The following is a 25,523-nucleotide window of genomic DNA, read 5'->3' as shown; positions in this document are numbered from 1 at the left end:
TTTAGCTAAAGCTGAAGGTCTTCCCCTAGGCCTGAGGTTTTGATGTGCATGTTTTGTTGTTTCCCTCTCTAACTTCTGAAGAAATATGGTACAAAAGTGCCCCCACATCTTTACACACTCCAGCTAAGCTGAGGAAAAAATAATAAAAAAACCTTTGAAAAGAAAGTACATGCTTAGAGTTTTTAAGATGGTCCAATATATTTGTAATCATATGACTATGCGTATCTTTTATGGCTACCAGCAAATGTTCATATCAGCTGCAGCTAAAGAAATGCCTTCATATAAAAAAAGGCATTGTCTGTTCTTGGCCTCCCAATGATTCAAATATGCCTCAGAAAAAAAAAAACAGATCTTTTTAATCAGAAGCATGTCTCTGTGTTAATGGAAATGAAATGTTGCAAACTACAAGCTTTAAACAGTATTATGATGACATTAAATGCTCGTCAAGAGTGTTTTGTAAATTATTTATGTATATGTAGCAGATACACAGAGACCCTTGCAAAACGAGAGATATTTTGCTTTTGAACTTCATCTAAAATTTATGTACTTACCCAGCTACACACGAACATTCTCCTGTTACAACAGTATCTTCTTTGTTAAGAAGCACCGAAAGCTCGTATTGTGCATTATTTGTGCGGAATGACTTTGTCACGTACGAAACAGTACCTGACATTCTTCCTAATATTGTGATTTTGACAATCAGTATCGTGTCCCGACTCCTCTAAAGACGATCCTTTCAGGTGTGCTATATTGGTTGTTAGCTTCCGGTGTTAGTTCTCAGTTCGAGCTGATCCACGAAAGTTATCTTGCATTTTGTTATTATAACCTTTAACTTTCCACAACACTTCTATGAAATGACTTTGTAGTCCTTATAAAGTTACTTCTGAATTTGATAGGTTACTGACTCGAGGTCGGTTGACGTTGGGACATGTAAATCAGTCTATGTATTGAATTTGCTTTCAAAGTTTGAAATGGCTGGTTTAATTAAGATAAGCATCTAGCTCCTTCTCTCGTTCGAAGCGATTGATGTGGCTCGATTTATACCATTCCTTTGCTGAGGTAATTTTGCCTTGGAGGAACAGGCGAAAGTGAGTTTTGAGAGTGCGAGGCCATTCATATGAAACATATATTATAATAATAATAATAATAATAATAATAATAAAATCTTTATTACCGTGTCAATGTATTTAGCTCATAGAGCTAATTGGGGACATAATCGACCTGTATGCATCGCAACATGCAGTTAGGATTGTTAAATAATGTTATGTTTTACCGATTTTAAAGCCCTTTTGGCCTTGGTGCTATAAACGCTGCCGTGGTAAACGAATTGTGTGCACATATTGATCTTAGGCCTGTAGTTCATCTTATATGTTCAACTCAGAGCTGAGATAAAGAAATGTGTTCCCGGAATATCCATTTTTATAAAATAATTCAAATAGTACGCGCTTTGATTGGCCATAAAACCATTTTACACGAGCGTATGTAAACACGGTTTTCGTTCCTCTTTCATTAGTTATTTTATAAAAGAAAAGCTGGAAACCACTCCACTTCGCGTCGTGGTTTCCTACGCTTATCTCGTGTTCTCCCAACTTCCCGCGTGTTTACATCAGGCTATGTAAACACGGAAACCATTTTACATTTCTTCAATTGTGCATTAGCTAGTGTATTTTCCTGTATATGTATAAACCTTTTGGCCATGCATAGTGCTATAAACATTGCCGTGGGTACATGAATTATATGCACATATTGATCTTCGGGCCGTAGTTCATTTGACATGTTCAACTCAGAGCAGAGATGAAGGAAAATTTTCCCGGAATATCCATTTATTGTGCATTAGCTGGTGAATAGTTACCTGTTTGCTAGTAATCATTCAGCATTGATTTTATGATTTCAAACAAAAAGGCGTTTAATTATAATCTGAGCAAATTCGCACCTACCCCTCCCCTAACTCAAAATTAACTCCAACTTGTTACCAGTTAAATTGATTGTTGTTGGGTTAGGCGAAGCTTAGGTGTGCAGTTGCTAAGGTACTGACTCTGATACCTACTATGTGTATTTACAAGGAAATTGGACGAACAAGGTTCAAATTATTGAAAAATACTTTCTAACTTAGATGGATGACTATCCACGAGATAAGACAAAATAAAAGCTTTTTAAATTAAAGGTGGCCTTGTCCTTCGTCATTTAATTGCTTGTCAGAAAATGGCAATCAATTTAATGATCAGCGGCAAATATAAAAGCATTTTCCTACTTTGGAAACATAATGACTAATAACGAGGGAAAAGGGTTTTTGGAGGAAAATATTTCGGTTCTTAATCACCCTCAATATACTCTATGCAGTTGTTTTTCAGTGGTGTAATAGTACGACTTCTTGGATGGCGAACTTCAGCTACTGTATGATCTAAGTAACTATTGATTAGCTTCTATGGATCAGTGTTGATGAGGAAGGTTTCCTTTGTGTTGCGGTTATCACGAGTCGCCAATTCCCCAACCCTTCCAAATATTAATGAGAAATGACTGGGGACTAGTCTAACAGAGAAAAAGTGTTGCCCCTGACAGATCATTTTTGATCGAATAACAAAGCTTTGCCGATCATCGCATTTTCTAACTTGCCGACAAGACTGACCGAACGGTCTAACGGATGTCAAAAGTCTGGCGAACAGATGTACAGCTTGCTAAGCCATATCGTATTTGAAGGTAACCGAAGTTTCTTGTGTTCCGCCTAACGAGCAACGATTAAGGGCTGACTTAACACACTCTAGTTTCGTAATTACAACGATGACAACAAAAACACTATTTGATTGACGCAATTTTTCTTTTGGAAATTTAAGAAAAGACAATCAAGGGATACCAGCGTGTGTGTCTGAGGAAGTGCTTTTTTACCGTTTCTCGATTAACCCTTTTCCTCCCATGGGTATGGTAATTAATTTTCGCAAAAAAGACAACACCGTAAATAAATGGTTGTAAGTTGAGCTACATTTAGTCAATTTTCATACATCATAGCTCATTTTGAAGTTTAGAGAATTTTCTACACAGTGAACCAACAAAGTATGCCTGTCCCTTGTTATGTAAGTTTCTCACTTTATCCTCAAAGTTGACATATGACAGTAAAAATACACTAAAAAATCCTTCGTTCACAAGAATTCAGCTCTGAAACAAAAAAAAACTATCAAATAATAACAATAGTCATTTTTGTTAAGCTAAAGAAATGACCTTTAAGATAAATCACAAATATTTGTTATATTGATCTAAAAAAAGCTTCTTATGGCCCTCAAACAGTAAGGCAATTTTCATCGTAAATTTTAATTCTTTAAATCATTTCAAAAATTAATCAACTGAGGATTTAACAGCAACTTAAATCTCATAAGGTATTATTTTTTACCAGACTGATCCAAACAACCTTTCTGAGCATAACTGCCTTCCCCAAGTTTTTCAAATATCTGCAGGTTAATGATTAACCAATCAAAAGAAACAGTCATGTCCATAATCCCATGAATTATGGGTACATACATTTGTAGAATAAACAATCAGAAAACATAATTTTTTGAACAAGGAAACACCAAATAATATCTCTTATAAGCATGGAGTTGGACATACCAGTGCTACAATGTCAGTATGCTGTTGGCAATGGTGTGTCACAACAACAGCAATAAGTGAACAGTTTTTGACAACCAACGGTCAATGTTCCGCTACTTATAGGAGAGTTCACTGCCTCATCTGCCTAGGTCTTCCTCTTGCAAAAGGCCAGCCAGGATTCTGAGGTTTCAGACGTGGGGTTGCTGCTCCATATTCAGGGTCATCATACAAATAGTCTTGGAGGGTGTGGTACTTCTCAAAACAAGGGCTGGGGCACATGTGGACTCCACACAGTCCACACTTGTATGAAGTCAACACTCACTGCAGGTGAACTTTACAAGCACACCGTTTGTCAACTTTGACTGGGAAGTGTCCCAAAGACAGATTCAATCTTGATATTTGAGGTGCAGCAGCTGTGGGGGTAATCTTGTAGCTCCTTCCACCATGTAAACCTCTGATTACCAGAATCCAGAAATCCATCATGCTCAGATCTGGTTGATCATCATCTTTTCCCTTGCAGTAAACAAGATATGCATTCAAAACTGACACCTCCAAGAAATGATAGAAGAGTTTTAGATACCATGTCCAGCCTTTCGTGAGCCTTGCATAGGCAGTTGTCCTCTGGTCTGCAACATCAACACCACCCATGTGTAAATTGTATTGTTGCACTGGTATGGGACAGGCAAAGTCTCTCTTAGCTTTGAGCTAAACCTTTAGACTCTTGTCCACATTCCTTGCCTGTATAAACATTTATGTCTAACACATAGCCATTTTCAGAGTCAGCCAAAGTAAATTCTTTGAGGCCAAATCTTGCTGGTTTGTCCCTCATATACTGCCTCCATGAAAGGCGTCCTTTAAACTTCACAAGGGTTTCATCCACTGACAGGTTCCTGCTTGGGGCATAAACTCTTTTGAACCGGTTTTTAATTAGTTCTAAGAAGGGCCTAATTTTCCCCAGTTTGTCATATCCATCTTGACCTCTAGGAATTAATTGTGTATTGTTCACAAAATGTATATACCTCAAAATTTGTGTAAACCGATTCCTTGACATGCAATTTGTGAAGAATGGTGTTTGAAGTATCTCATCAGTGGACCAGTAACTATGTATGGTAGGTTTGTTTACCAGCCCCATTGCTAAAATCAAGGCAATAAATGTTCTTATTTCATCTTTGTCCACTGCGTGCCAAGGCATACGGTGTTTATCCGGGGTTTTGGCTCTCTCTTGGGCAGCATACAAATTTGTTTGTGTCACAACTAGATCAAGCAAGGCATCAGTAAAAAACAGACAAAAATAACTCACTGGGTCTTTTTGATCTGCTCCCATTCGAACTTTAGGCCCCGTGGGTTGGGTGAAAGGCAGGTCTGAATGCGTCCTGATGTCTTCTACCCAAACAGGATCGCCCACAACATCGTTTTCGCCCTGTGCTGTACGTCTCCGCTTCCTGGGAGGACCTGCTTGTTCTAATTCTTCATTTTCGTCACTTTCTTCAGCCTCAGAGTCAGTCTGATAAAAGTCTGAGTCAATTTCCTCGTCAGACTCTCGCTCTAAATATGCCGTGCCTATAGCTACAGAAGTCAATGGCATTTCATCTTCGTCTACGAACACTAAATCCACGTTTTGAGAAGTCTCTGCAGCCGAATTTACTACAAATTCACTTCCAGAAGTTGAAACCATTACTGATCAGCTGTTCCTGAACTTCGCGCGAAAACTCGAACAGAAAAGAATCGCAATTTTTTCGGTCAAAAGCAGGCAAATTCACATGAAAAACACCGAAGAAACCGACAAAAATCGCCAGGCGTCAAATGAGCCAGAGGGGGGCTATTGCAATCAAGTATTTCACCCCTAGCGGGCTCAGCATCGGTCAGCCGCATTTATCGTCACACATATGTGACGTTGGGAGGAAAAGGGTTAATCCGTGCAAACAAGTGCGCCAGAACTGTATAGCTAATTCCTACCAAAATATTGGTTATTTGCTTTCACAGCATACAACAACATATAAAGGAAATATAATCGGTATCTCAAGCTTTCCTAAGATATGACTTTTTACTTGAAATATCGAAATTTTTGCAGTTAGTCGACGAATACCTTCGGTATTATTGTTTTGAATTGTTAGAGCTTATCATGTGTCACGGGGAACCCCCTAAATTCTTAGATTAGAAAGAGATTTCGTCATCTTCAATTGTCTTCTTCGGATATCTACGGCGGAATGATGCGTTTGTTCATCAGTTTGTTGTGTCCTACAGTTCTGCATATTTTTGTCCCATACGAAAAGTGTGATGCGAGCTCTTCTACCAGAATTCAAGAATGTTTTCCTGTACCCAATACGACCTGCGCTTGGGAAGATAGAGATGGGAATATCTTTAATCTAGCCCCATTCATAAGGTAAGCAAAACAAGATAATATCAAGCGAAAAACAGGACATTACCATGAAGTGATCTTAAGATGTTGATTAATTCATAGTAAGGGCTATCATCCGTGTCCGAGTTTTCCACTCGAGCGCGGTTCCAAGAAAGAGAGTTTAAGGTGAAATTCGTGGAACTTCGATAGTAACTCTTCGTAGACTACTGTGTTCAGTTTAGGGCACACGATGTTCCTTCTCCGCCTCATATCAGAGGAAAAGAAGCATAGCTCAGTTTCACAAGCTCTTTCCAGAGTTCAGTGGACTCACTCACTCACACTTATTGTAAGCAAGCTTTTGCCGTAACAGAATGATATTTAGCATATGCGATTAAAACAGTCTTCTTAGGTAATTTAGCGGAAGAACGTTTTTACCGCTAAATGGTAATTGCATATAGGCTAAAAAGCTAATCAAAAGTATATTTTCGAATAAATCTGCTTAGTCTCACAAGTCGTAGCGTGACATATGCATGTGTATTTTTCACTTGCGTTTTTACTAAGTAGCCATAGTGAATCTGATGATTGACATGGAGCAGACAAGAAATTGATAAAATTGAACTTTCGATCTCTGAAGAAAAGTAAAGAACACCATTGACAGAATTTTATAGAAGGTCGCGAAAAAAACTTTTGAAAGGCGATCCTTTCAGCAGGGAGAGTGTAGGGAGTCTGCAAAAATATCAGTTGTGATTATAGTTGAGAGCGTTGGTTGGTGTATCTGTATATCTGTTAGTAGTTCCCTACACTCCATAATGATTCTATGGTCGAACTTGTATTTTGCGGCACCTATTACGCGGTCGCCTCTATAAGCAGTCAGTGATCACCCTTTACAAAGTCCCAACGGCCTGTTTGTATTGTTCTCCACCTGTAGAGAAGGGTCACGCGAAGCGCAGCCACTCAAATAAAACTGAGAATAATCTCTTAAGTAAAACTTTTTCCATCCTTATATCCCAAAATCAATGTGAGTAGTATTTTAGAGCTAGTTTTTGCACTCTAAGTGGTCAGTTATGGCAAAACACGACGTCTTAAATTGCTTTTTAGAATGCTCCTATCCTGTGGAATCTGTATTAGGCGGTCATCTCGTCATTCCTCGTGGTTGACCGCTTAAGACAGGTTCGACTGTATTAGACTATAATTACAATTGAGTAACTCGGTACCATGCTTTCCTTTGATCAATCATCACTTCGTAACCAATGCTTTCTCATGGACATTTCCTTAGAGGCTTCGTCGCAAATGGTACACCTCATGGAAAATACGATCAATACTATTCGTACGCGTACAACCCATGCAGATGGATCAGTTTAGCCGGAGAATGTGATCGGGATAAAGAAACAGCAGTAAGTAATGGTCTAATTATTTCTGCAGTCATAGAAATGAAGCTCGATGTTTTTAGCGGTTTTGTTGTACTTGAGAAATCTGGCTATTTAAGCTTAATTTGTGAACAGCAACTCAGCATTGTGCATTGGAACACGCAAGAGGACTTACTTGTTATCAACAGACGTAAAAACTTAGGGATGCATGGCCATCGTATTATGCAGGTGATCAACAACTCTTAAAAGAACACCTGAGTTCGATAATGGAAAGACTCGCCAATTAAGTAGGGCAGTTAATTTTTTCCAGTATACTTTGTTTTCTGTCGCTGTAAAAGTTGTTTTCTCCGAAATAAGTTAAAGTTATTCGGAAAGCAAAATGATTTTCGTCTTAGAATAAGATCTATGATACCTTTTTGTGTGGTATCAGGTATGAATTGGGTAACCGTGATCTTTTGAGAGCACAGACTGCGAATATAGCAAGCGATTAAATAGCACGGTTACCACCCTTTATAATTTTGTGTTTGCATACCGGAATCTTGTGTGTGGCTGGTCTTAAACATCAGAGTAACTTTGAATTTGTTGGTGGCCCTGTGGCAACAGTCGCACTATTTCTATTATCTTTCAGATATGTAGGTGGACTCCAAACAACGATAATCCTGACAATTATCAATCGATTGGAAATAAAATGCCAAAATGTACCAAAGTGAGCAATTTTATTCAACTGACCTACAAAGCAGGGGGACGGTATGTGTACTTGTACGCTCTTAATTATGACTAGGCTTAGCAATAAAAATTAAGTAAAACTCTGGGCCAGTGTTCTTATGAGCACATACAAGTTAACTAAGGTGCGGGTTCTTATTTAGTGGTGGGCATATACGCTAACTCGAAAAACAAATGAATTTTACCACAGGGAAACACATGGAAGCAGAAAATTAACAATCAGCACGAAGGAACAATCTACCATTCTCGAAAAATGCTGTGAAGAGCTGTACTGCTTGATCTATAGGATATCTTTTTTTTTTTTATCAGAAACCAAAGCCTAAAGAAAAAAAAGAATTTTTTTCTATTAGAAGACACTAACTTCCTAATTTATCTTCTTTTAGGTATCTTCAGAGTCTAAAGTCCATTGTCAATGTGAAGTGCGATCGGACCAAAGTAGACATCAAGGATGCAACCTTTAAAGTAATCAATGAACATTACTGGGTTAGTGACTTTTTTACACAATTTATCTATTCAGATTGACATGAAAAAATAATAGTAAAAATAAAATGTAATGTTCTCGTCAGCCGATTGGATTGAAAGAGTACGAGTCGCTCATAAATATTACTCCCTTGTCAATGCACAGTGCAACTGGACCAAAGTAGACGTCAAAGATTAGCAGTATTGCTGTCGAAGTATCGCGATATTCTTTTGAAAGAAACTCTACAGTTGATTTACTCTTTATCGTGAGACGAATTATTAAAGATTCTCTAACCAAGATAGAGCTTTGCGAAAAACACGGGAAAAACTTCTCTTAATTCTTTTGTTATGAGTTTTTCAAGACATACAAAGTCTACTAAGAGCTGTGCAAAAGATGGTTGAAATATATCTGCCTTTTGCATCCTGCTTCATAAAATTCCATGGAATTCGTTCATGGCTTTAGCGACTTTCTTTGGATGTCATCATTTCTAACACAAGTCTTGTTGAAACCATGATGAGACTCTTGAAATTTTCCCCTTGTATCTTTTCGTACTCTAGAAATTTGAGCTGGATCACTTGTGCGGTTGTGAGAATGCTTGTGTTTCTGGGACTTCCCTTAGCCTAGCAGCGGAGGAACATTGTAAGTTAACTGAAAGTCAAACAGTACTTTCCTTATCGCAGGAATGGTGATTAGGAGGAAAAGTCGAGAATAAAAAATAAAGAATAAATAGGTGTGATGGACCTGACACTCAGTACCACCAAATAATGCTTTGTTGCTCCCACAGAATTCGTACGACATCAATAATATCATCAAAGTTGATGGAAGGGCGCTCAATTGCTCCGCAAAAACTCCTTCTCTTCTAATGATGTTCACGTTCAAGAAATATTTATTAATTGAAAAATAACATCTTCTGGTTCCTCTTTAATTTGTGCAGCGCACATTGTGGAAATTGTGGCTCCAACCGCTGGGATGATTGTACTACTGGTGGTCCTTGCAGGGCTTTTTTTATGGTGGAGAAATAGGGGGAACAACCAAGATGATGAAGAGAGGCGACCATTGCAACAGGACGGCCCAGGCCAGGACGGTGCCCATAGAATCCCCGATGCACCCCCTGAAAACATGGAAAGGAGGCCACCATCCGTTGCTCTACCACGAAGCAAAAACAACAACCTTAGCTTAACTATTTGAGTACCTATTGTTAAGGGAAAGGGAACCTTCTAATAGCATGTATTTTTTGATATTAGTATTGGTATTACCTGTCAAGTTGGTTTTGTTGGTAGCTTTTGTGTTTTAAGTAATTTTTGTATTCAGACCAGCTTTGCGTCGGAAAAAATAAATAATTATGTAAATTAGCTGGCTGCACATTCAATGAAGATGACATTAAATCGTTAACACAAAGTCCAGGAATTAGGGTTAATTAGCACGATAAGTATTCCGATTGTTCAACTATTCATTCTGCCCATGAGAAAATTAATGAGAAATTACTCCAATAATCGTCGCAGACTGATATTTACTAATATAAATTGAGCAGTGATTTCGAAAACATGTGGACCATGAATTGAAGATATCTAAATTGTATACATTTGTGATCCAAACTGATCACATTTGCTCATTCAACAAATTGAAATGTCTTGATGAGTTGAAAAATGTCTCTATCCAGAAGAACCTTTAATCTTATATTCATTTCATACGTTAATGCGCATGTGGGAATGGTTGTCCAACAAAATCTCCGAATCCTCATTGTAAGTTTAACTATGTACAATGACTTCATAGACACGCTGATTGAAACAGCTAGCCGGACTCAAGCGTCCAAAATTCTCTTCAGATGATTTTATCGAGCACCATTGATGAATCCTCACTGACTAGGCAGTTTAATCCTATTCTCGAAGTTGGAAATTTTTAGAACGCCTTAACTGTTTACTCAAAAAGTGTGTCGAACCCAAAATGGAAAAAAACAAACAAACAAACAAAAAAAGAATATGTCAGAATTCGAAAATTAATTGTCTGATAGAGAAAATTCCTGCAAATCATCATGTGGGCTTTTCAGAATTTTGGTCGAAAGAAAAAGCAGCGCTTTATAATAAAATTTCATGTCCATTTAGATATTTCCTTTGTTTAGACACAGCCATTTCGAAAAAAGTCATAGTTCCAGTTGTTGCCACTGTTGGTCCTCTCACCCTCATGATCGTCCTATGGTTTGTTTGGCACCATTTGAGGAGACAGAGTAGGAACAACGACGATGGCCAAAATCTGAAAGACGAACAATAACACAACCAATTTGAGTAGCAAAACATATAGTTTTCATGTTATTAGGAACCAGGAACAGGACATGGATCAGAAATTAGTAAGCTTATGAATAACAACTGTAAGATAAATATTGTTAAAAGACGAAATTGGCATCTAACAAGAATTTTCATTATAGGTGTTTTTTAATAAAATATTACCATAAGCCATTCCGTAAGAATAGTAATAAGACAGTTGATCATTTCTCATTCCTTTTTGCGGTCTTATTTTAACACGTTCGACACCTCTTTTTCTTAGAGGTGACTTAAGGTATAAACATGTGGTACTCTTCATGCTCCGCGCTGAATTTATAATGAGGAAACTAATACGAAAAGCTCATTGGAGGCGGTTCCTTAGCGGTACCTTAGTAAGTCTATTAAAGATAATTATTGTATTGTATATTGGAGCTGAAGTCGCTCCTAAATAAGAATATTACTCGGCATTTAAGAAAGTAGTTGTCCGAGTTTGTGAAATTGTTCTTTCGGTCGGTAGAACTATACCGTAACATAGGTTATATCAGTAAGCATTAGAAGCATTCGAATCTTACCGAAGATTACCTCAAACAGTCGAAGAGGACCTTCGTTTTTACGGGAAAAGGGATGAAAAAGTTGAGAAATCAATTCAAAATAAAGAATTAATATATTAATTAGCGTGAAAGACCTGGCACTGTCTTGACAGTACCACTACAAAAACCGTATAGTATCAAATTAAATGATATTTGATTACTCCGCTAACGCCCCTTCTCCTCTTCCGATGATATTTACGTCCATGAAACACCTCTACCACTTCAATATAACGTCTCCTGGCTCCTTGCTAATGTGTGCAGCCAGCATATATTTCTTAGGGAACCGTGGCTCCAATCGCTGGGGACCTTTGACTAGTTGGCTCATTGGCAACTCTGAAGAAATGCTGGAAAAGGTGGAAAATGATTAACCGCAACACTGAACAAAGCTCAAGAAGATGAAGATAGGCGACGACTGCGACAAGACGGTCCTGACCGGGAAGGTGCCTGAATAATTTGCAATTTGCCTTAAGAACCAAAATTTATAAGGAAGGTTAGCCCTCGCTGCGCCCCTACGAAAGCATATGCGATAATCCTAGAAGCTTAATATCTGAGTATCTATTGTTAAGCTGTCCCATAGGACCATAGGATGAATTCCTCAATAGGAACACCAAATCATCGTCCCCTTGAAAGAACTTGCGAAAAAGCAAAGTCTATTATTTGCGAGATAGAGATATCCGCCATTAATAAGCTTTTACTTAGTGGAATTCTACGGATGCCACCTTTTTTACATGGTCACTAGTATTTTGGATGGAGCTCAAATTTCGTAACCAATCACCTTTGATCCATAGCAGAACGGGTGATATTTACTATTCATAAAATGACATTGCTTCAAAAGCCAAATAATTTCATTAAGGAGGAGTTTAGTTAGATTATGAAGTTCTAGTGTTTACAATGCGTTGCTATTGAAAGTTATGTTACTATTGCTTGTCAAGTTGGCTTTTAAGTAATCTTTCAATTGTAAGTAATTAATGCCTGAACTGTGATTTATTTGGGACTCTGAACTAGGAAAAGTAGGCATTGTTCGGAAGGTGAGCGATTAACGCATAAACGAGTGTGCAGGAGAAAACCTAAGGTTAATGATGATATAATTTTTTAATGGAAGATCTGAATTTTATTAGTAATTGAAAAGAAATTAAGACCATAACTGTACATTAAGTTAATGCCTTATCAATTTAGTCTAAGTACCAAGAAAGGAGCTTATTTGGTGCAAGGAACTAAAAGGAACTAAAAGATCCAGCTGAATGACGTTGGGTTCAGATGGCTATTGGAGCCTTGACTATAACTTTTGGAAGAGAAAATGCATACGTGTAATTTCAATTTATTAATTTCTGTACGCACCAGGGAGATAATGGTAGTATAATAATGGTAGATAATGATAGCTTTTTTACTCCCCGGAACTTAAATTAGTCGCCGGTGAGTGTCAAAGCTTTCTTAAAATTGAATGTGATTGCATATTTGACAAAGGGAATTATCCTAAACGGCGCAATATTGTCTCCTCTGCCGACATATCATATTGCATGAATTCAACCGAGAGATTCTTCAAGCATTCCTTCCTTCTTTCAGTAAGCAAAAGAAACCGAAGGGTCGTAGGTTTGCAACAGTTTCTCGATTAAATAGTTTATTCGTGTCAAAGTCACGACCATGTTTGTGTTGAATCACATGAGTATCATGAGGTTACACGGGGTTTCCCCGAAATGTCTGTTTTGGTTTATTTCTTAATTTGACCCGAGGTTCATCAATAGTCACTCATGAAAAACATTTACAGTAGTTTATTCATGTTAAAGCCAACCTCCAAATTTCTTGGCCATGTTTGTGTTGAATAACATGAGCATTATGAGGTTACACGGGGTTTCCCCGAAATGTCTGTTTTGGTTTATTTCTTAATTTGACCCGGGGTTCATCAATAGTCACTCATGAAAATCATTTACAGTAGTTTATTCATGTTAAAGCCAACCTCCAAATTTCTTGCCCATGTTGGTGTTGAATCATATGAGTATCACGAGATTACACGGGGTTTCCCCGAAATGTCTGTTTTGGTTTATTTCTTAATTTGACCTGGGGTTCATCAATAGTCACTCATGAAATTCAATTACAGTAGTTTATTCATGTTAAAGCCAAACTCCAAATCTCTTGCCCATGTTGGTTTTGAATCACATGAGTATCACGAGGTTACTCGGGGTTTCCCCCAAATGTCTGTTTTGGTTTATTTCTTAATTTGATCTGGAGTTCATTAACAGTCACTCACGAAAATCAATTATGTTTGCGCTTCGTGACGTCGATTTCTTTCGCTTTAACATCAAAAGTTTGCTTACAAAAAGGTAGGTAGCGAGAGGACCTTAATGCTTTATTAACACAAACTACTAATCTATGACCCTCTCTCGGTCTTTTTTAGATATTGCTGAAGCATGTTTTTGTTGTTGAATTGGTCCAGGAGTCTTCTGAGCACTGCGTTTTTTCTTATGACTATTCAATATCAAAATCCTAAAGCAAACTGCGCCGTGGCACGGTCCAAAGAGCATAGGTGCTCTATATCAGGCAAGAATACCTGCGTTTGGAAAGATCACGAAGGAAATATATATAATCTCAGTTCACTGAAAGATGAAAGGTAAACAAAACTAAGTATAAGCTTAATACATGTCAGCCATCTAGGATAATGAAATGCGTTCGATTCTTATTTTCTCATCATCTAGAGTTTTTGTTAGAAGAGTCTCTTTTAAGCCCGGCATCCTCTTGTATCGTTGAGTCTACTGGTACTTGTTCAACGATATATAACGCAATTGACCGTCTCTGAATTTAGAGCTCAACTTTTTCGCCCAGAGAACTCGTAAACAATCAGTAGGCTCGGAAGATCATCGCATTTATAGCTGTTTCTTTCCCTGACTAAATTATCCATTACAACATGTTCCATCCAAATGATCTTCGGTCATTATCATTTTAATTATGATGCGTTACCTATAACTTCTCATGGAGACTCAAAGACGAAAAAACATCTTTCGCTATTCCTTTAACGAGCTCAGAAGTTACCATATAACTTATTCTGCTAACAAATGTGTCGCTATTGACATTGCTAATTCTTACTGCGCGTGGGACGACTGTCACATTTGGAATTTGTAATGGCTTTGCTCATGGGGGAGTCTGTGGCTCGGTGGTAGAGCTTAAGAGTGAAGTTCGATTCCTCATGGGGACTCAGATTTGTTTCTTTGTTCCACGAAAAAACGACAGGACGAAAAATATTGTTTGCTACTTTTGACCCGTTTTACCTGCAAATGGGTGCTTCGCATCATGAATTCTGTCCGCTTCTGTTTTTTCTACAGTTTCGACACACGGCATTCCTTCCTTCCTAAGGCGGGATCGAGGCTAGGGCTGTCCTGATTGTGCTCGATAATGAAGGAAAGATTCTCGCTGAAATAAGTTGCTAAAAAATTGCCGAAAAATCGAAAAAATTGCTACCTTAATTTCAAAAGTTGTTACATAAATGTTTTAATATTTTTGAAAATAAACGTTGATTAAAATTTTTATTTTTCGTTATTCACAATAGTTGGTAAGATCGGTGAAGAAGAAAAGCTTGAAACTTAGTTTTAAAAGAGTTGCTCGCAAATATGGAAGAAATTTATGAATACCTAATAAGTCTGAGAGAACAAAAAGCGTGGTTTATTTGACGATGCCGAACGTCATTTTAGCCGATTATCCGTTATATGACTAGATAAGGATTGCAATAAATCTGCGAAACGTTTTCAAGTGGCAGGTTATGTTTCAAAAGGTTGATTAAAATTCAAGACATTTACATAAGCTGCCAGAAGATTTTCTGAAATTATTGACTTTTTGCGTGCTTGATGTGCTCTAGACCCATATTTTGCTCAAAAATTGCTCTGAATAGCGAAGATTGAGTGAGGTTTCTAGAACCACAAAAAGGTGCTCCGAACGCAAAACTTTGCTTAAAATTTGCCGAACATAGTCGGGCCTGGCCTATTCTGAAGTCGGTCCAAGATGGCGACGAAAGCTTAGAATTTGATACTTGCCTGCCAATCTCATAAAAACCCTTGGAACTACTTACTATGCGTTCTCCTTCGTCAAATGAAAGTAGCAGCAGAGGTAAAGAAGACTAAGACAGTGAAGGCAAAATAACAGGTGGCGTGCTGAAAAGTCGGTCAAGAGGAAACAGAGTAAAATTATTCAGTGTAGAATCGTGTCACGTACAGTTCTGAAACAGTCACGTTGCGTATCATTTTGCCACTAGTTTATAGGTTTTGTTTGCACAGAAATAAAGGGGGTAAGGTTCTAAAGAAACTGTGGTGCTGCGTTGGTGGGGGCGTATAACAGGGTAATTTAGTATTTTAAACTGAGTTGATAACGTATATTGGCCACCGTAAAGAGTTTCAAAGTTGACGTTTCGAGCATTAGCCCTTCGTCAGAGCAATGGGCTAACGCTTGAAACGTCAGCTTTGAAATTCTTTACGTTGGCCAATTTACGTTATCAACTGACAGAGTTGATAATACTAAATTGCTTTGTTTGGTTCGCCTAGGCGGGTCGTATCTATCATGTTAACGTGATCAAGATAAAATAAGAGATTTTATGGACAAGCAGGGTACTTCACCAACCTAAGGCCCCCCCACCTCCATGTAAACAGGCTCCTAGTCATACCTTACATGAGATGATTATTTAAGTGGGTAATTCGGCGATCTGATATCCACTGTGTTGTATATTCGTCACTTCGCAATTCAATGCCTCCTCATATAATATTTCTTGAAATATTTCCCCAGCGACTTCATTGTAAAAGGTGTAAAGTACAAAAATTTTACGTACAGCTATCACCCGTGCAGGTGGCTCAGATTGAATGGTGCCTGTAATCGGTCATCGAAAGCAGCCGTAAGTTCGTACAGCTTCTCGTTGTTTGCATGAAATCTGAACATTTCATCCAAGATTGTACATTTAGGACCAAGGATGAAATTGAGGCTTTTTGATATGAACCTCCTGATTCTCAAATAAAAAGCGCCAAATTGATACCCGCCCCTCCCCCCTACCCTATTTTTTATAATCTTAGATGTGCTAGGCGCGGGAAGCATTGATGTTGGGATTTCCTTAACGTTACTACGACCTTAGTTGTCCGGGGAGAGCATGGATCCTGCCTAAGATGTGGGACCGATTGTTAAATATGGCAGAGCCATTTGAGAGGCTTTATTCTTTATTCTACTCTTGGAATTACAGAATTATTTGCCTTTCACGCAATCAATAAATCTTCTAAATCTATTCAACATAATATATGTTCACGAGTGCACCAAAGTGTTACTTTGGTTTCCTACCAAAACGTAATGGTTTTTTATGATGTAAAAACTGATTAAAAAACACATTGTTATTTTTCGTTTCAGCTTTGTAAATGGGTTCCCTATCTTAGTGATCTGAATGATTTCTCTAACGAAGCACTTGGAAAGGGAAAACCAGAGTGTTATTTTAATCCTTTACGTTTGGAGTACTCTCCAGAAGAACGGTAGGTTGATCAGCTCTGTACAGAACACTTTTTTTATTCAATTTCTCATCGTATGTCAAAGATTGGGCAAAAAAAAAAAAAAAAAGGAAAAAAAAATTAAGTGGTGAAATTTGCACAGCACGCATCCAAAGTTCTTCGTTGCTGCGAATATGTAAGATTAGAGTAGGTTTTCTCACTGAACAAATTGTGTTTCCTGCGAATTTTGCTTTCGAATTTGTAGCTAGAAAGATTTGAGTTAAACATTGATTTCTACTTTAAGGTTTTTCTTACCAGTCGATGGCCATAAACTCTCAAGATTACAAGTATTATTTTCAATATACCAAATCGTGGTGTTTGAGACATTAAAAAGCGTTTCAATCTTACTAAAATTTGCTTTTAATCTTTTTTTAGATATTGTTTGTCCGTCATTACAATTTTGCCTGAAGCTGTGTTTCTCCTCATTTAGCGCCAAGGTCCTAATTGTGTTGAGTGTCTGGGAATTACGTTACATATTGATCTCCGATGGAAAATGATTCTTGAAGCGTTTCAGACAAGCTTAAAACTACTTTAAAGTTTTTCTCAGCGTTCAAAGTTGACTCAGAAAACAAAGAATGTAGGATAAACAAAGAATGTAGGATAAACAAAGAATGTAGGATAAACAAAGAATGTAGGATAAACAAAGAATGTAGGATAAACAAAGAATGTAGGATAAACAACGAATGTAGGATAAACAAAGAATGTAGGATAAACAAAGAATGTAGGATAAACAAAGAATGTAGGATAAACAAAGAATGTAGGATAAACAAAGAATGTAGGATAAACAAAGAATGTAGGATAAACAAAGAATATATACAAAAAATAGCCTATTTCACTTCAGTTACGTAATACACCGTTTAGGCGTGACTTGGCTTGCAAAAAAAAAGGCCATTCAAATACGCTGATGACAGTACGATTATTGCTCCGGTATATTATTATAAAGATCACTCTGTAGACTTAATAAATCAGTTTTTACAGTGGGCAAGCCAAAATAGAATGAATTCAAATTCTACTAAATGCAAAGAGCTTGTTATGTATTAAAAAGGTCACACTGCTGAGGCCTACAAAAGTATTTTTGGCATACCTCAGACTAGTACAATAACCATTCTTGGTCTCACGTTTCAGCCGAACTGCAAATTCAGTACTCACCTAAAAGAAAAGTTAGGTAAAGCTAATAAATGTTTATACGTTATCAGATGCCTCCGCAAAGAAGGATGTAGCCAAGCAGAAGTAGATGTTTTATTTAATTCCATTGTCCTACCTAATATTACTTATGCTCTATCTGTGCATGGGGCCTCTGAGTCAGAGCTAACTATAGCCCAGCAGTTTTTAGATCGTTGTTTTAAACGTAGTTACATATCTAAGAAATTAGTGATAGGTGACTTACTTAAAACGCAAGATCACAAAATTTGTCGCAAGGTTTCAACTATCCTGAGCCATCCTCTTAGAGCCTACTTCCCTGAGACCAAGATCACGAGGTATAATTTGAGAAATAAATCCCCTGTCATGCCCGCCATTCGCACAAACCGTTTTAAGAATACATTTTTTAATAGAATTGTTTTTAAGTACAATGTAGCTTTGTAAAAGTGTACTTCCTGTATTAGACTTTTGTATTTGTTTCCACGTATATACTTATCTTATTTAGATACACCTAAGCTTATTTACATCCTTTTCTTTTTAATGTAACATAAGATATGTAATTTTATCTTTTGAACAATAAAGACACACTGACAGACACACTGATTCAACTCACTGGGTATATATGCGTGTATGTGTGTGTGTGTATTAATGTATAAATATCACTAAATCTTCAGATCTTATAACCGTTTGTTTTAGTTTCGTGGGTCTTAAAACAACCGTTAGACTATTCTGCAACAAAAACAGAACTAAGGGAAAGCTTAGAGTTAAAAAAGAAGATGCTAATTGGGTAAGTACAGGTCCCACGAAATAAATAATCGGTAATCATAATTTGCCATGACTTTGGGAATGTATTTTTCTTCTAGAAGTAACATTCATAATTTCAAAGCAAGTATACGGAAACAATGCATAGCTTAGAAGGGTGGTTTCATTTTACCTAAGAAGGATGTTATTGAAGCAAAATTTCAAAAAGGCTTAAGTTTATCATCAAAATTTATTCATTACCGTTTAACTTGATATTATTTAAAACCTTCGGGAGTCACATTTATCGCTCTTCAGTTAAAGGATTATACAATTTTTGAGTTGGTTAAAAAAAGCTTTTAAAATATGTAATAGACTACGTGATAAGCCAAAGAAAAAAATTACAGCAAAAGCAGTAACATTTTCGAGCAAACTTGCCACATGGGTATGAGTGGTAGTATGATCCTGTAGGCTTTCAGCAGTCTTTAACAATATTCGGGCGCTAACTTCGTTCAAAATCTAAACTTTTTACCACGACGTGTCTGCATAAATAGGGGAATAACTCACCCTTTCAGAAACTTACTCAGTCCTTGAAGTCTTATACGGTAAGAGTTGTCGTATTTGTAACATTGGTTGTTATGGTTTTTTTTTTTTATAATATAGAGCACCGCTTTAAGGCTGCTCAAAAGGCTTTCATGTCACAGTGTTGTCTGATCGATGTTCGCTTGTTAAGCAAACCTTTAATTTTTGCTACGGTTGCTTATAATATAAATGAAATTCATTGACGATGGTTGTGCATATATCCCATCTCGATTGCATAACACTACGACTCGATTTTGGCGTTCGCATCTTTTTTCATCTCCGAAACCTCAGTGACATATATGACCGTTTGCATACTTTTCGTTCTCTTTTCTCTTATCTTTAGATCTTTTATTTGGGTCACAGATGCGCATGTAAGAATGTTTGTGCCCTTAATAAAGAGGAAAAAGTTCCATCTACAACTCCAACTAGTAGGTTGAACTATGCCAGAGATATTTTTTTACTTTTTGTCTGTCTGACATAGATGTATTATTTTTGAAAGGGATGGTATTAACATACAGTTTGCTGATCTCATGATTGAACACATCTTATTCCTTAATGTAGCTGATGAGTCTCTTCTTTCTTATAAGACAGAGTTACTTAGAGAGGTTTGTGTTTGTCCGGTTTTTTAGGACCATCGAACACGGATATGGATCTTACTGTAGTGATTGCTTGTGCTGGGACCGTTACTTTTCTTGCCCTCCTATCTCATTGCTTTAGAGGAAGAGGTAATAACGACAACAATGAACAACGGCCCCTGCTGAATAACGGACTGGATCGGCCAAGAATTGAAGTAATAAACAATATGATAAAGTGACAGAACCTGGAGCGGCAGTAACAGTAAATGCCTACAACCTTCGAGTGTGCATACATGCTTATGTAAGTCGAGGAACAGCAAATTTAAGTTTCTATTAACAGTTATGAAATGATTTGGCACTTTCTGCTCATCTGATGCAATCTTTACACGAAGTACCCCGATTGATTATCGTAATCGAAGGAGTTCCATAAGATGATTTTTTGTACTTTAATCGAAATCCTTAGGAGAGCTGAGCACAAGAAGTAAATTTGCGGGGCTCTTTGCACATGTTAATGTGACTTAAGTAAACGAGTATTTTTGCGGACTCATAACCTGTAACATTAAGATGTCAATGGACAAAAAATAGCAATTTTATGTCGGCCATATTACACCTATTTGGTTGAATTGAAGGTGAAAAATAAAAGAAGGTCATTGCGGATTACCAAACCAATTCTATAAGGGGAAGGAAGACGCTTTTTTTTCCAATTTAATGCTTATTCTTGTAGATTACTAAGTAGTTACTGTAGCTACCATTTATGGATATCATTTATCTTATCCTTGTATTGGTCTGTGCAAATTTAGGTTGTTTTTAATATTTGATGCATTTGTTACTTTATCTATCAAGGAACGCTGGTGTAAGCAAAGATCACCCTGTGTAACAATGATAATAAACGTGCAAGTTTTACGCTTTTTACTTCTTGTCAGGATCTCAATCTGTAGTCTTTACGCTTTATTTGCGTAGCGGTAATGCTCACACCTCTGTGAAGAGGAAAGTTTCTTCGACATACTTCTAAAGAATAAATGGAAAAATGTGATGGTATTATGGCTTTTAAAATGAAATTTCTTAACAGCTAAATTTCACAAGAATCCATAAGTTGCTGTGCTTCTTGACTTTCCCCGCGGGCTTGAAATTTTCGCCACACAACTACTCCGATTAAAGCTGCGGCAATCGCTCCTATCGCAACTCCCATCACGGCCAAAGTGGTTCCTGTCCCTACCAGACAAAGAAGGTACGGATTAATGTACGTAAAATACACAATTTCTTGGAAGGCAGCGGAAAGTGAACGCTCTAACGGATAACTACCTCAGGTGAAACACCAAAATAACGAGGGCGTCCCGAGACAAGAGAAACAACTTAGACACAGCTTGGAGCATATCTAATACTATTCTTCGTGTTGTCTTCGACAACGGCTTCTTTTTAAATGAAATCGATCGCTTATATTACGTCAAGTTTGATCTGTGTACTCTGAAATTAATCACTTACTATTTCACCTGTAAACAGGATTTTTTCCTTTATGATTAATTCTAACAGATGCAAATGCTTTACCGTTCTTATGATCTGTTGTGGAAGTCTTCAACTGAACTTCTGCTCCCATTGAGCCAGAAGTAGAAACCGATGTTGACTTATACAAAGCCGGGCAGCGGTTTCGACAGGCGCAGTAATGTTTAATGGAAAAAATCTGTTCACGGGAAGTAAAAAAAAAAAAGTTTAAATGTTTTGTGGTATATGGAATGGGATGGTGTAGAATAGAATTAAAATCCCTTTGTAAGTTTTGTTGAGTTCAAATTTTGAAGGTTTTTTTTAGATTGCAAACCCCGCTATCGTAAATGTAGTCCTTTTACTCAGCCCGAGGAGAACCAGTTCTCGTTAATTTAGTTTTGTCAACTGAGTTGATAACATAAATTGACCACGGTAAAGAGTTACAAAGCTGACGTTTTTAGCGTTATCCCTACGTCAGAGTGAATGACTAAGGGCTAACGCTCGAAACATCAGCTTTGTTAGTTACGGTGGCTAATTAACGTTAATACTAAATTACCCTGTTACACTCTCCCACCGACGCAGCACCACAGTTTCTTTAGAAACTTCCCCCACTTCAGCCAGTTCTGATTAGTTTACCCATTAGAGTCCTCAAAGTTTAAAACCAAACATTCTAGAAACCCACGAATGTATCACGTCGGGAATCAAACTTGCTCAACTGCGATCAAAAGATCAAAAAGCAACTGATCTTACGACATCATACAAGTATATATACCCACGAATCCACATTTTATACAGTTGCAAACACGCGCACAGTATTTCATTTTTTCTACAAGTCAGATCTTCGCCTAACGCATACTTTGAAGAGAAGTCATATGATTAGGTATACTGACATAGTTGTCTTCATCCACGGTTTCAAAATCTGGCTCTGTAGCTGACTCATCGCACAGGAACACCACTCTGGAATGTGGATTGTCGATACTAGGATCGCTTTAAAGCAGAGGATTTTGTCAGGTTCAAAATTTTGACTCAGAGTCAGCTTTAAGAGACAGATATTTGTTGCCTAATTACCGTAAATATGTTTGGGAAAGCAAATTGGATCAAGTCTATCCATACAAATGTAACGAGCCCTGGCAAAAGTTATTCTAAGTTGACAGGTCACATTCAAGTGAATTGACAGTAAATGTAATTTTTTTTCTCGCATGCACATCTTTGGTTGATCCGAAAATATCCAATTAATTTCTTTTAGTCCTGGCACACGTAAGATTTCTCGAAGGTTTAAATTCTATTTCTTCGCCCAAAGAAATTCAGAGAAGCGGTTGCTGTCACCAGTTTGCGCATAGAAAAATGTTTAATTTATTATAATCTCGATCGATGCATCGTAATGACATACTTATGGATTCCGGATCAAGATGCGAAAGTGATATCGGCAATCCTTTGCCTTTCAGTCAACAAACAAGCTTAATAGAAGGAAATCTTTCCTACTAGTAATTAGTTACATGGCAAGGAATCAGAATACAGCTTACTTGGTCTTATACACCAGCTCTATCTGTCCTTCTTGGTTTATGTCACACATGATATCTTTTTGCAAACCAACCTCAAAGTACTCGCGCGGTTTTTCAATCTCGGCGTATTTGCAAATCTGGAGGGATCGAAACGACAATTTATTGCTAAGAACAACAATGAGCATAAAGTTACCATTCTCATCAAATAATTCAGATATCAAAAAAGAAATCGTTAAAAACCTTTCCCAAAGTAACTATGTCATATTGAAATGAGCCATTATTTCATGTAGGAAGTTGATACATAGTTGAATTAAGTAATGTTACAAAAGGAAATAATCGTAATTTTTTCACATGAAAACAGAGAGTGGTCTGCAAGAAGGTATAAAAGAAAAGAGGAAGAGAGTACTACAGTTAAAACAACAGAAAAATTCACTAAACGACAGAAACAACAAACATCATTAAAACAACAAATTTTTATCAGTAACAGAAAAAAGCAAATAAAAGCAATTGTGATAACGGCAGTAACGGAAGCGTTTCAGTTTTAAGAAAAAATCAGTCAAAAGTCACAGGATAAACTCACAGCAACATCTCGACATATTTTGTGAGGATCGGCATCAGGATCATGTTCTCCCACATCTACAGGCGTACAAGGATTGTACGTGTATCGCCAACCAGGATATTTCTTGCCAGCAATCAAAAACCTGTTTTAAAAACATTGAGAGAAACCGTCTGAGTCACGTAATCCTTTCGAAATGTCAGTACACTCAGTAAATATGAGTTGTCTCTCAAATACATGGGCAAAACTGAGAAAATTGGGGTTTTTGACCTCAGAGCGAATGACGAGGGGCTAACGCTCGAGGCGTCAGCTTTAGAAACTCTTTACGGTGGCCAAAATATACATAATCAACTCAGTTGATTGCAAAAATTATCTTGTGAACTGTCGATTGTACTGACAACCTTGTGTACCTTGGTTTTCCGTCTGTTCTACGCAGCGGCATCAAGCTGTAGATTCCTCCATCGAATGTCTTACAAGTGCAGTTGTTGACTATAGTGATACCTTGGCCGTAACACTCATCGATGCACCATAATAGTATGAGTCCTAACAATTGTTTGATCTTCATTTTAGCCTGGAGGAAGTTGATCGAAAAATCAAATTAAACGGACTGTATCAAAGCCATTTAAATTGAGAAAAGATTGTGCATCGGCATGAATTAAGAAGCAGTTTCAGAAACAAACAAATGAAACGCGTACTAGGTAATACTTCCCTCTGTCGGTTACCTATTCTTGGTACTGTGTTTATTCGAAAAAATGATAAAAGCAGAATCTTTCAACTTAAAATTACTCAATGGGAGGTTTGTAGTCTCGTGACATGATAACACAATTCTCAGAATTAGCCTAGGTGTCAAATTGTTTATACTTGCGCAATAACTGGACGATTGCGAAACTTCTCGTCGAATGACTCCATCGCCTGAGTAGAATAACAAGCACATGTTTCGCAAATGGTTACATTTCCTATGCATATTTTCTATTCGTGAAACGTTTTTGCTTCCTCGTGCAATGATAAGTACTTAGTCTGATGCTATTTCACAGAGATCCAAAATTTTCCACAAGGAATCGATGATGCGCCTTAACACGTATCTTCGTGCTGATTCAACCACTAAACCGAATGTGTAATTCTCATTGCATGTGAGAGTTATGTTTTGCTTTTTTTTTTTCATCTGAACCCACCACAAGATTATCTGAGATTCAAGATATGGGCTTCCCTAATTTTAGATCATTTCTACGAAATTAAAAGTTTCATTATTCCTCGGATGTCAACTCATCCTTGCAAATCAGTTGTTATTTACAGACTGCAAAGACCTAACCTCGAATTTTAAACGAACCGTGTATCGACTTTTGCACGTTGTTTGTAAAAATTTAGCAATCTAGAGCATTTCAATGGAACTAGAGAACTTGTGAGTTAAATTCATCTCTCAGGAACACGACACAGAAGGAAAATTTAATCCCGCTGGAGGTCCGATGCCAGATCTTTTAGCTGCAGAGAACTCACGCGAAGAAAAGGCTATTAACTACATTCTTATGTATCAATATCTTACTTCGAAGTGAATCCTGGCTCTACGAGGTTGCGACTGAAAATCGCAATTTCCGGGAATTTCCTTAAAGCCTGCTTCTAGATGTTGTCACGCTCGTTGTCACTGCAAATGAGGTCAATATTTGTTCTCGGAAATTCCGGATGTTTTCTCTTTTCTTTTTCGCAAGCCAAACGTCAAAAGTGATTGATTGCGAAGAATACACCAGTAATAGTCACTACTTCATAACAAGATAATTTGACAGTGCAATGAGAAAGGTTAGTGCCCTACGTTTGCTATTAGCCATCTCTAAGAGAAATATCCATCGTCAAATACTTTTATAATTTTTTTTTTTTGCTTACTTAATGATTTAACTTGACACAGACGGTAAACAGGATTTAAGGGTAAAAAATGCAAACAGAAGCTTGGTGTCACTGGATTCACGAGGCATTTACACTGTTTGTACTTTCGCTTTGTGCATCTTTTGTGACTCAACATGTCTGTCTGAAAGCATCATTGTTCTGCGTTCATGCTAGAATTACCCTTTTATCGTCAATACATCAAAACGATTCTCGATTTTCTGGTTTAAAGGTGATTTCGCTGGGCCCACAACTGCGTTTTTATT

General features: G+C 37.4%; 4 protein-coding genes and 1 pseudogene across 7 annotated transcripts; 3 read left to right on the top strand and 2 right to left on the bottom strand.

Annotated features, from left to right (window-relative positions):
- Window positions 1-4,404: 4,404 nt before the first annotated feature.
- Window positions 4,405-5,369, bottom strand: LOC149041549 (uncharacterized). The gene is made up of 2 exons (XM_089180304.1): window positions 4,877-5,369; window positions 4,405-4,556 (listed from the first exon to the last, which is right to left on the bottom strand). The coding sequence occupies exons 1-2, from the start codon at window positions 5,249-5,251 to the stop codon at window positions 4,539-4,541; spliced, it is 393 nt and encodes a 130-aa protein (XP_089036430.1). The 5' UTR covers window positions 5,252-5,369; the 3' UTR covers window positions 4,405-4,538.
- Window positions 5,370-5,473: 104 nt separating this feature from the next.
- On the top strand, window positions 5,474-9,813 carry LOC113679561 (uncharacterized). Its single transcript, XM_027196530.2, has 6 exons — window positions 5,474-5,959; window positions 7,191-7,308; window positions 7,910-8,028; window positions 8,388-8,487; window positions 9,022-9,103; window positions 9,399-9,813. Exons 1-6 carry the CDS (start codon window positions 5,784-5,786, stop codon window positions 9,650-9,652), a joined length of 849 nt encoding a protein of 282 aa, XP_027052331.2. The 5' UTR covers window positions 5,474-5,783; the 3' UTR covers window positions 9,653-9,813.
- Window positions 9,814-13,513: 3,700 nt separating this feature from the next.
- Window positions 13,514-20,760, top strand: LOC149041547 (uncharacterized). Its single transcript, XM_089180300.1, has 7 exons — window positions 13,514-13,630; window positions 13,705-13,917; window positions 16,074-16,179; window positions 16,680-16,798; window positions 18,650-18,740; window positions 19,617-19,701; window positions 19,903-20,760. The coding sequence occupies exons 2-7, from the start codon at window positions 13,718-13,720 to the stop codon at window positions 20,085-20,087; spliced, it is 786 nt and encodes a 261-aa protein (XP_089036426.1). The 5' UTR covers window positions 13,514-13,630; window positions 13,705-13,717; the 3' UTR covers window positions 20,088-20,760.
- Window positions 17,810-18,544, top strand: LOC149041548 (uncharacterized; annotated as a pseudogene). Its single transcript, XR_016179124.1, has one exon. The product of XR_016179124.1 is annotated as an uncharacterized LOC149041548 (transcript).
- On the bottom strand, window positions 20,281-25,028 carry LOC113679560 (uncharacterized). 3 transcript variants are annotated; one of them, XM_089180301.1, is made up of 7 exons: window positions 24,926-25,028; window positions 23,796-23,956; window positions 23,410-23,530; window positions 22,851-22,966; window positions 22,218-22,314; window positions 21,394-21,526; window positions 20,281-21,060 (listed from the first exon to the last, which is right to left on the bottom strand). In XM_089180301.1, the coding sequence occupies exons 2-7, from the start codon at window positions 23,948-23,950 to the stop codon at window positions 20,918-20,920; spliced, it is 765 nt and encodes a 254-aa protein (XP_089036427.1). In that variant the 5' UTR covers window positions 23,951-23,956; window positions 24,926-25,028; the 3' UTR covers window positions 20,281-20,917. The 3 variants fall into 3 exon arrangements, with proteins under 3 accessions (XP_089036427.1, XP_089036428.1, XP_089036429.1); XM_089180302.1 differs by lacking the exon at window positions 24,926-25,028 and adding an exon at window positions 24,081-24,437; XM_089180303.1 differs by lacking the exon at window positions 24,926-25,028 and adding an exon at window positions 24,097-24,181 and having other exon boundaries at window positions 23,796-23,958.
- Window positions 25,029-25,523: the final 495 nt, after the last annotated feature.

Source organism: Pocillopora damicornis, chromosome 8, assembly GCF_964200805.1.
Source record: "Pocillopora damicornis chromosome 8, jaPocDami1.2, whole genome shotgun sequence".
Lineage (NCBI taxonomy): Eukaryota > Metazoa > Cnidaria > Anthozoa > Scleractinia > Pocilloporidae > Pocillopora > Pocillopora damicornis.
The sequence above is the reverse complement of the archived record's forward strand: the minus strand, read 5'-3'. Positions and strand labels throughout refer to the sequence as shown.